The sequence below is a fragment of the Polypterus senegalus genome, chromosome 3, assembly GCF_016835505.1.
Source record: "Polypterus senegalus isolate Bchr_013 chromosome 3, ASM1683550v1, whole genome shotgun sequence".
Lineage (NCBI taxonomy): Eukaryota > Metazoa > Chordata > Cladistia > Polypteriformes > Polypteridae > Polypterus > Polypterus senegalus.
Window position 1 is genome coordinate 283679763 of NC_053156.1, and position 11095 is coordinate 283690857.

Consider the following 11095-nt stretch of genomic DNA (forward strand, 5'->3'; position numbering starts at 1 on the left):
TCTCCGGGGCACGCTACCCTCCAGCCACTTCTCGTCTCTGCCGTTTGTGTTGTGAGGGGGGTTGGGGGCACTGAACGCAAGCTAAGGAGATGCGGTCGGATCAGCTGCAGTCTTTCTGCTGCTGCTGCCGAGCTGCGTGTTCTGCTTGTCGCGCTGCGTGTTGATCATTTAAAAGCCTGTACAGCAGCTGTCCTTTTGTCTCACGGGACATCAAAGTGTCTTCCGAGAAGATCACGTATCAATCCAAGATTTTTTTATTATAATAGAGAGATAACATCAGTATACTGCTGCTGGATTATTTGAATTTCCCCTTGGGATTAATAAAGTATCTATCTATCTTTCTATCTAACACCACTGACTCGCAGGATTACAGCTTTTGTCAATCACTCACTGTGATTGATTTAGCCATGTTGAATTTTCAAAGCAAAGTTTTTCCCCCTCATTTATTTACAGTCATGCAACACCAGGTACTTTAATATAATATAATATAATATAATATAATATAATATAATATAATATAATATAATATAATATAATATTTTCAGACCTGCTTAATGTAGTTCAGGATTTGAAGGGAGCCCTACCTGGAATACTGTTTAGAAAAATATATTTAAATGTGCACATTTCTTTCTCTCTCTTACTTTCTCTCTTTCTCCCATCTTTATCCTTTTCTTTTTTTAATATATTCTTTTTATTATTCAGTTAGTGCAATCTGCTAAGGTTTATATATTAACCTTATTGCTAACCAAGAAAAAAAGAAAAAAAATGAACACAACCTCCTTGTAGTTAAACCCCTGAAAGTAATTTACAGTTTAGGTGTTGGAAAAAAAAATAATAAAAATAAATAAACAGACAAAAATTTCTAGTAGCAAAAGGTCACACGATTAATTACAAAATGATAATCATAATAAAAGACACTTCTTATATATTGCACAGAGTAAATATCCCACAAAGGAAAATATACATATGTGTGTGTGGGCTTATTTTTGGACTATATTAAATATTAAAGTGCATGCTATAACAATTACCTCAGTCATGCAACATTGTTTGAGAATATTCTATTTGTTGAAATGCAAGGAAAGCATAGATTTTACAGGTTTCACCAAAGTATTTCCAGCATTAGTGGTTATGAACTAAACTGATTTAGATAGATAGATAGATAGATAGATAGATAGATAGATAGATAGATAGATAGATAGATAGATAGATAGATAGATAGATAGATGGACAGCGGCAGTGAATTTATCTTTGGTGACCCTGTAACTGAGCTAGGAATGTCATTTGCTTCATTAGGCTGCAATGTCACAGTAAAATGTCAATGTGATCCGTTATCTGGACTGCTGCGGCATTACAGCAGTGAATCCTATTCTGTGTGCTTCTTATGGATTCGTGATGCAAAGAATGGGAGTGTTCAGCTTCTGGGAGTTGCTGAAGCAGGGTGGATTCACTTGCTTTTATATACGTGTGTGTGTGTGTGTGTGTGTGTGCGTGTGTGTGTGTGTGTGTGCAGTGTTGGATTTGATGGGAGGATTTTTTAACATGTCTTTCATATTCAGTACATGGCCCTCATGTTCCCATTTGACACACTGCAGTAAATGTGAAAAAAACAACAATGCAGCAAAGAGTGGTTATGAAACCAGGCACAGGGAATAGAAACATAAACCATACACACATCCATGTGTACACACCCAGCCTCACATACACACACACACGCACACACACACACACAGACTGAAATAAGCAAGTAACCCGCTTTTTAAAACTACCGGCTTTCCCATCAGCACATTAACAATACAAATGTGAAGTCTATGCTGAACACCCATGGCCTCACATAAAAGAAACAAGATGAAATAGCAGAGAAGCAAAACAATGTGATCATCCTACAGTCTGGTGGTTTTGTCATCTGAACATAGCACGTGTCAACCCTACGGTTAAACTACTCACGGGTCTTATTAAGTGTCCCATAAATAATGTCTCCGGCATTCTTCAGAAATTCCTGATCATCTGCAAGAGGATGATGCAGAGTTTAATTGCATCAAGCCAGTAGTATTCCACTGTCACCTTTATTTGACCTCCTTGATCTGGTATTTTTCACGTCCGTCCTTTTTTGTGCCATTTGTAGAAAACTAGAGACGGCAGAAAGAAGTCAAGGTATTGCATTATCTTTGGATGATTATTTAAACCCGATGAAGTGATGTGGTGGAGCTGGGGTGGAGAAGGTGTAGACATCGTGGTGGAGGCTAATGTTGTCATTCGGTGTTTTTGCTACTATTTTTGGCTACAGGTTGGCTACTGTCTGTTTTGCCGAGGGCAAAGTAACTACTATAAAAGAGTCACACAGATAAGAGTAACACCATGCATACACCAACATCTGGATATTGGTTACAATAGGATAGCAAAAGTGACCAAGAAGGTGGGAGATGTTCACATGGTCCTGTAAGACGGCGGGGTCCCTGCCATCTCCGGTAGCAGGTTTAACTCCAAAACACATTGATTCCTTCCTTTTTCTTTCTCCTTCATGAACATTATCAAGTTGGAACACCTGCCCCTTCTCCCAGCCCGCACTGACTGGACATTGCCTGCAGTTATACATCTGTGAGCATCTTTGTGATGTTGACATAGTTTGTATTGGCCAGGGTGCAATTTGCGGCCTTGAGGTTTTCTTCACGGAAATCCTCATTGCTGTTATTTACCCCTTCCTGAATTTCCATGTAATCTGACTTGCTGATAGTTGAGGCACTTCGACTCTTCTTCAGCTCCTCAGAGGATGGAATTTTGGGAACGCTGGCGGCTAGTAAGTATTGCGCTTGTTCTTCTCCCTCCGTCTCACGGTGGTAGAAGTAGTTAAAGTTGGAGACAATCACAGGCACTGGCAAGGCGATGGTCAAGACACCAGCAATTGCACACAGGGATCCTACGATCTTGCCTCCAATTGTTGTGGGCACCATGTCTCCATATCCCACTGTGGTCATTGAGACAACTGCCCACCAGAAGGCATCAGGGATGCTGACAAAGTGGGAATCCTCTTCATCTGCTTCGGCAAAGTACACCGCACTAGAAAAGAGGATGACACCTATAAAGAGGAAGAAGATCAGGAGTCCTAGTTCTCTCATACTGGCCTTGAGTGTCTGTCCTAAAATCTGGAGACCTTTGGAGTGTCGGGAAAGTTTGAAGATACGGAAGACTCTGACAAGTCTGATAACTCTCAATATGGCCAAGGACATAGCTTGTTGACCTTGCTGGCCATCTTCTGGCTTCTCGGCCAGCTCTGTGCCCAAGGTGATAAAATATGGGATAATAGCAACAATGTCTATGATGTTCATTAGGTTAACAAAGAAGCCAGCTTTGCTGGGGCAGGCAAAAAAGCGTACAAGAAACTCAAAGGAGAACCAAATGATGCAAAGGGTTTCCAAGATGAAGAAAGGGTCTGTGAAGGAAGTTGAATGGTAGCTGGAGGTGCTGTTTGAAAACTGGTTGGAAACAGTTCCTTTCTGCACATCATCTTCATCATTTCTAAAAACAGGTAGGGTCTCCAGGCAAAAACTGACAATGGAAATTAGGATGACCATCACAGAAACAATGGCAATAATCCTGGCAGGCCCTGAGCTTTCGGGGTATTCAAACAACAGCCATACTTGTCTCTGAAAGTCATTCTCTGGCAAAGGCCTCTCCTCTTCTTTAATGAAGCCTTCATCCTCCCTGAAAATCTCCATTGCTTCTTCACCCAGCTCATAGAATCGAATTTCCTCTGAGAAAATGTCCAAAGGTACATTGACAGGCCGTCTTAGCCGCCCTCCAGATTGGTAGTAATACAGAATGGCATCAAAGCTCGGTCTGTTTCTGTCAAAGAAGTATTCATTTCGTAAAGGATCAAAATAGCGCATTCTTTTCTTGGGGTCTCCAAGAAGAGTCTCTGGAAATTGAGACAAAGTCTTGAGTTGCGTTTCAAACCGCAGCCCTGAAATATTAATGACCACTCTCTCACAGCACTCATGGTCAGCTTCTGGGTCATAGGTGTCCTGTGGGTGACCTGGAAGGGCTGCTGCTTCATCTGTAGGGTCCCCAGTTGCAACCGTCATGTCAGCAGGAGATCAAGCCTCCTTTTTTTCTTCTTCACTTTAATTCTCTTCAGGGTCTCTTTTGTAGAGAGCTTCTAGGCAGTCAGGAATCAAGAAGAACAAAGCAAAGGAATGCTAGCTCCAAGGTCCACCTCCAACACTTGGACTGTGATGACCTGCATTGGAACGATAGACAGGAGGAGACAAGAGAGAAGAAGGAAAGGTGTTGCTCATTGATTTAACATGAACAGTAATCACTTAGTGAATTATGAATCCGAATCGGGAGCTTAAAAGAACATTACAGCATTCTAAAGCAGCCACATGCTGGCATGCACTGCACCGCACAATGGGTTGCAAGAAAAGGCCTCACAATTTCAGACATCGCACTGCAGCAGCATTTCACCTGCCAGAGCATGTGCTGCAGCATCCTCAAAGGCAGCAACAATTATCACTTTACCTGGACAGAAATAAGAGTAAGAAAAACAAAAGCTAATAAAAACATCATGCAGGAATATCAGCTATAGATATGAGTGAGAAAAAAATGAGACTTCTGTAGAAATCTGGCTAAGGTTGTTATTTCAGTGCAAGCCACTTGATATCATACTCTGTGACAATGAATTCATTCATAGATAGATAGATAGACAGATAAACAGACAGACAGATATATATATATAGGAAAGGCATTATAAAATAAATAGAAATGACAGTGCTATATAATGGATATCATACAGAAATATCAGCCTTAGTTATAAATTAGAGAGAATAAGATTTCTGTAGGAATTTGACTAAGGCTACATGATATCATGCTGTAGGTCAACTTATTCATTCATAGATAGATAGATAGATGGTGTGAAAGGCACTATAAGATAGATAGATAGATAGATAGATAGATAGATAGATAGATAGATAGTGTGAAAGGCACTATATAATAGATAGATAGATTCTATAGGGAACACATTGTACAATATACAGATGCCCATCCATCCTATTTCTAAAACTAAGCAGGGTTACAATGAGCTGGAGTCGGTCCCAGCAAGCATAGGGAGCAATGCAATCCCTCTCCCTTTGCAGGGTGAATACGCACAATAGGGCCAGGCTAGCATTACTAAACCACCTAACCTGCATATCTTTGGACTGCTAGAGGAAAACTCAGCACCTAGAGGAAACTTACGCAGGGGAGAACATACACACTCCACACAGGAAGAAGCCAGAAAGTGAACTCTGGTCTCCCAATAGATTCATGAGAAAGCACTATGTGACAGCAACATCCACAGCATGACATATTGTAGCTGCAGACTTTAAATATCAAGGAAATAAAAAAAAAAACAATTAATATTAATAATTTAAATATTTTGCAGAATTGTAAACATACTGGAATAAATGGTCTATTTTATAAATAATTGTATTTGAATGATAGAAAATGTACAATTCATCATTTGCATTAGGCCTTCTCTATGTATGAGATAAAAATAGTGATTTACTTAAATCTGCACAAGTGCTTGTTTACTTAAAGTCATTTTTGGTTTACCAGTACAATTTTGAACCCAACATCTATACATTTAGAGATGAGGCATATTTAAAGATGAAGAGAAGAGGAAGACTGCTATCATTTCCTTTACGAGTTTGGATGCAGAGATAGCTGCATTTGGAAGAGTGAAGTTCATGTAAGCAATTAAGGAAAGAATTATATTAAGCCACACACCTAAAAAAAAGAGTCACATGCAAACTCTCCTCTTTTATTTAGCAGGTAATATTGAACCTATAATATCTCACTAAGGACTCTACTGAAAACACTAAAATGACTGCAGTGTTAGGCGATCTGTTTTTCAGGCTTTATCATTAATATGCAAGAGCAACCAGAACATCGCTCAGTGAATGGAAAAGTGAGTCCCAATTGGAGGAAAAGATGCTAATTTTAATTGCAAAAAAAAAAAAAAAAATTGGTAATAATAATTCACATGAACATAGCTATGTGTAGAAGACTAACAAGCTAAAACATCAACCCAACCTCCTTCCCCCTTCAGATTTGCTGATTAATGGAAGCCACTTTATATTTCATAAAGTCCTGAAGCACTCCCCTATCAATGCAGGCTTCAAGGTATTTGCTGGATTGCCCAAACCAAAATGAAAACAATGCAGGTAAACATTATTTGCAAACAGAAATTTGAAAGGTTTACTGAGTTACTCAGATTAGTAAATTATTAGACACTAATATCTATCTATCTCTGTACACACACACACACATATATCGAGTTTAAGCCTTATATACACGCACATTAGTCATAACCATGTTGACACTCACACCCATACAGTGCAGTCTGTTCAAAGCAGTTATCTAATTGATTTTTAAAGGAAATCCGGTATTTTAAAATATTTCATTTTCATTTTACTCCATCGGATACCGATCGGGACTGCACCGGTATAATTAAACGCTCTGACACATCAGCCGGCTTACCTTAAGAGCGATGCTCCTTATACCCGAGAAGAGGCAGACTGCAGAAGAAGATGCTGCCTATCCCTGAGGTGCCTTCGTCCCGACTCAGAGCCGCTTGAAATTTTCACCACCCGCACCATGGAGTGAGAAGTCTAAAGTTGCCTCCATCTCTGACATCTCTGTCCAGTGGTCGATGCCAGGATACCTGCACGGTGAGCTGCAGGAGGTCGGAACAGACTCTCTCAAAGCAACTGACGGGGTACTGGGGATCCACGGAAGACCCCTCTCCTCCAGCGGGGTGACAAATGGGGCACCATAGAAGATGGTGGGGCAGCCTTTTCTTTCCTTTGAAAGGCTTCCTCAGTAATGGTCCAAAGATGCTTAGATCAGCAAAATATGACGTCCCCCGAGTGTCCTTAGGAGAAGTGACGTTGCCTGCAACAAAACCGCAGCAAAGGTACTCCTGATACAGAGACAGTAAAGCTGAAGCTACATCTGCAAAGATGCAAGGCAGGGAAGCAGCAGGCAATGCGCTCATTTAACATGATCGCTACTTTTAACCTCTTTAGCGTTCAAAAACACGCACCTTTCCCCTCTCGCCTTCTTTAAAATTAAGCCATTTTGAGTCTGCACCATCTTGATTTTTTAAGCCACAAGATGTTCGTTTTATCATATGAAAAAGGAAAAAGGCATGAGTGTGACGATGTCAATCGTTTTAATTCAATTGCCTATTTATATATATATATATATATATATTTCTTTTGGCCCATCCCGATGAATAATAAAATTACCAGGTGGAATATTCCATCACTACTGCTGTGCATCGTGGTGCAGCAATTAAGCGCTAATTAATGTATGTAAAAGAAATTCCACAATAGCACTTCATGCCTCTATGAGCAGAAATTATCACAAATGCACCGTTTTCGCTTTATCCGTTCATTGTGATAATTTAACGTGGTTTTGCGCCCACGTGCATGCAGGGCAGGCAACCCCCCATCACATACACATCCATGATCATTTTTTTTTTCGTGCACAGATTCTTCTTTAATGCTGTGAGTCAACTAGAAGTGCAGGGGGAAAAATCGGCGAAGGGAATTAACATGCGATGCAAACAACCCGTTTCGAAGAGCGAAGACCGCGGCAGATCCATGCATTTTCTGAGAGGCTCCCTATTATAACGCCGTCCTTATCCGCGCATAACAAAGCGGCATGCAGTAGAGCAGATATACATAGATCGAGAGAGAGAGAAATTGTACTGAAATAATGGAATCACCCACGCCACAAGGCAATGCGCAAGATGAGGATCCTCAGTCTTTTCCACGCCAAAAAAAATAGCTTGTCAGATAAAGGTTGCCTTTTCCCCCCTTAAACCTAAAGTGAAGCATGCATGTTTAGTGCCGGATGTGCAGTAGGTCTCCCCCTCTCTCACTCTCTCTCTCTCTCATGTTTTTTTTTTTTTTTTAGTGAGACCAACGGAATAGGCTTACAGTAGAGTCTGCAGTCAAGCATCGGTGTGCATACAAAGAGAGAGAGGGGAGAGGATAGGAGAGAAGAGCACGGACGCAGGGAGCGCACCACTCCTTACCTTACCTTCGCGCAGCGGGAGCCTTTAAAGGCGCAGCGCTCTCCTTTTGAGACAACTGACAAGTGAACACACCATGCCATGCATATTTAAAAAAAATCATAATATGCCGCATTTACTTAGCGATTAACTGACAGCGTATATTGTCAAAACTTGACTAACACAATTATGCAAATCATTAATTATGTTTATTAATTATTGCACTTAACGGCGTATTAAAAAATAGCTCTCCTTCATAAGCTACACGTTTATGAGAAATTTGCAGCCACGAGTCGCTTATGATAAATCTTTACTTTATCTGTATACCTGGACACTGCAATTTGTTGACCATTAATTTCCATAAAATTTCTCAACCTTCCCTCAGTGAGCAAGTGTAGTTATAAAGAGAAATGTGGCCTTCCATGGCCTGGCGTCAGTTACTGCCTTGTACTAGAAGTTTCTAGAAGAGGCTTCAACACCCTTTGACATTGCAATAGGAAAAATGGGCCCTGAAAATGTATGTATAAAATATATGAATGTACCCTCTTAAAAATAAAAGTGCCAAAGAAATTCTTCAAAAAAATGCTGTATAGAAATCCCTTTTAGTCCCCAAAAGAGCTATCCAAGTCCAGAAAGAGCCTTTATTTATTTAGATTCATAGCAAACTCCATGATCAACTATGAATTTATTGTAGCACAGGCTAAGGCTATGTTTTCTTGATCGTTTACTATCCTGCTATAGGTAGCCTAAATGTTTCTATCTTTCCCACATATTAGGAACCTTTTTAAAGTCCAAAAAGCCAAATTCATATGCAAAGAACCCTTTATAGAATGGAACAGGTCCTTCTCAAGCAATGGTTCTATGAGGAACCACACAATCCAGTAAAACACCATTTAGAACCATTATTTTGAAGTACAGTATGGATCTCTCACTCTCTCTGTATATGCTGTATATATATGTAGTAATGTATATAAAGTAGTGTGTGTATATATATATATATATATATATATATATATATATATATATATATATATATATATATATATATATATATATATATATATATATATATACATATATATACATAGTGCATCCGGAAAGTATTCACAGTGCATCACTTCTTCCACATTTTTTTATGTTACAGCCTTATTCCAAAATTAATCAAATTCATTTTTTTTCTCAGAATTCAACACACAACACCCATTAATGACAATGTGAAAAACGTTTACTTGAGATTTTTGCAAATTTATTAAAAATAAAAAAATACGGAGAAATCCCATGTACATAAGTATTCACAGCCTTTGCTCAATACTTTGTTGATGCAACTTTGGCAGCAATTCCAGCCTCAAGTCTTTTTGAATATGATGCCACAAGCTTGGCACACCTATCCTTGGCCAGTTTCGCCCATTCCTCTTTGCAGCACCTCTCAAGCTCCATCAGGTTGGATGGGAAGCATCGGTGCACAGCCATTTTAAGATCTCTCCAGAGATGTTCAATCAGATTCAAGTCTGGGCTCTGGCTGGGCCACTCAAGGACATTCACAGAGTTGTCCTGAAGCCACTCCTTTGATATCTTGGCTGTGTGCTTAGGGTCGTTGTCCTGCTGAACGATGAACCGTCGCCCCAGTCAGAGGTCAAGAGCGCTCTGGTGCAGGTTTTCATCCAGGATGTCTCTGTACATTGCTGCAGTCATCTTTCCCTTTTTCCTGACTAGTCTCCCAGTTCCTGCCGTAGAAAAACATCCCCACAGCATGATGCTGCAACCACCATGCTTCAATGTAGAGATGGTATTGGCCTGGTGATGAGCAGTGCCTGGTTTCCTCAAAATGTGATGCCTGGCATTCACACCAAAGAGTTCAATCTTTGTCTCATCAGACCAGAGAATTTTGTTTCTCATGGTCTGAGAGTCCTTCAGATGCCTTTTGGCAAACTCCAGGCGGGCTGCCATGTGCCTTTTACTAAGGAGTGGCTTCCGTCTGGCCACTCTACCATACAGGCCTGATTGGTGGATTGCTGCAGAGATGGTTGTCCTTCTGGAAGGTTCTCCTCTCTCCACAGAGGACCTCTGGAGCTCTGACAGAGTGACTATTGGGTTCTTGGTCACCTCCCTGACTAAGTTCATTCTCCCCCGATCGCTCATCTTAGATGGCCAGGCAGCTCTAGGAAGAGTCCTGGTGGTTTTGAACTTCTTCCTCTTACGGATGATGGAGGCCACTGTGCTCATTGTGACCTTCAAGGCAGCAGAAAGTTTTCTGTAACCTTCCCCAGATTTGTGCCTCGAGACAATCCTGTCTCGGAGGTCTACAGACAATTCCTTTGACTTCATGCTTGGTTTGTGCTCTGACATGAACTGTCAACTGTGGGACTTTCTATAGACAGGTGTGTGCCTTTAAACATCATGTCCAATCAACTGAATTTACCACAGGTGGACTCCAATGAAGCTGCAGAAACATCTCAAGGATGATCAGGGGAAACAGGATGCACCTGAGCTCAATTTTGAGCTTCATGGCAAATGTTGTGAATACTTATGTACATGTGCTTTGTCAATTTTTTTTAATTTTATTATATTTGCAAAAACCTCAAGTAAACTTTTTTCACATTGTCATTAATGGGTGTTGTGTGTTGAATTCTGAGAAAAAAAATGAATTTAATCCATTTTGGAATAAAGCTGTAACATAACAATATGTGGAAAAAGTGATGCGCTGTGAATACTTTCCAGATGCACTGTATATACACACAGGTGCTCAATGGCACCTCATGCTTCCAGCTACTTTGTCCATTCATACACGCCTCTAGCTCTGCCTCACTCTGCTGACTTGCAGTCAGAAACAACAACCCACATGCCATGCTGTTCCCCGGCTGGTGGGCCTCGGCTGCTCCCGATCCTACTTGCTGTTCACGGGGCTGCTTTATTGCCAGCCTCTCCAGGTATTCCCACACCTTTAGACAGTCTGCCACCACCTGAGAAGTATGTCCTTCTGAGGTCCAGACCCAGAGGTGTTACTATAATTATATATATATATACTAGAGGGCTTTGCCCCCC

General features: G+C 40.6%; 1 protein-coding gene across 5 annotated transcripts; it reads right to left on the reverse strand.

Annotated features, from left to right (window-relative positions):
- Positions 1–292: 292 nt before the first annotated feature.
- Positions 293–7991, reverse strand: LOC120526254 (potassium voltage-gated channel subfamily A member 2). Of its 5 annotated transcripts, none has more exons than XM_039749338.1 (3): positions 7980–7991; positions 6514–6927; positions 293–4234 (listed from the first exon to the last, which is right to left on the reverse strand). In XM_039749338.1, the coding sequence occupies exon 3, from the start codon at positions 4077–4079 to the stop codon at positions 2586–2588; it is 1494 nt and encodes a 497-aa protein (XP_039605272.1). In that variant the 5' UTR covers positions 4080–4234; positions 6514–6927; positions 7980–7991; the 3' UTR covers positions 293–2585. The 5 variants fall into 5 exon arrangements, with proteins under 5 accessions (XP_039605272.1, XP_039605271.1, XP_039605273.1 ...); XM_039749337.1 differs by lacking the exon at positions 7980–7991 and adding an exon at positions 7770–7947; XM_039749339.1 differs by lacking the exons at positions 6514–6927; positions 7980–7991 and adding an exon at positions 7770–7947.
- Between the last annotated feature and the right edge of the window lie 3104 nt (positions 7992–11095).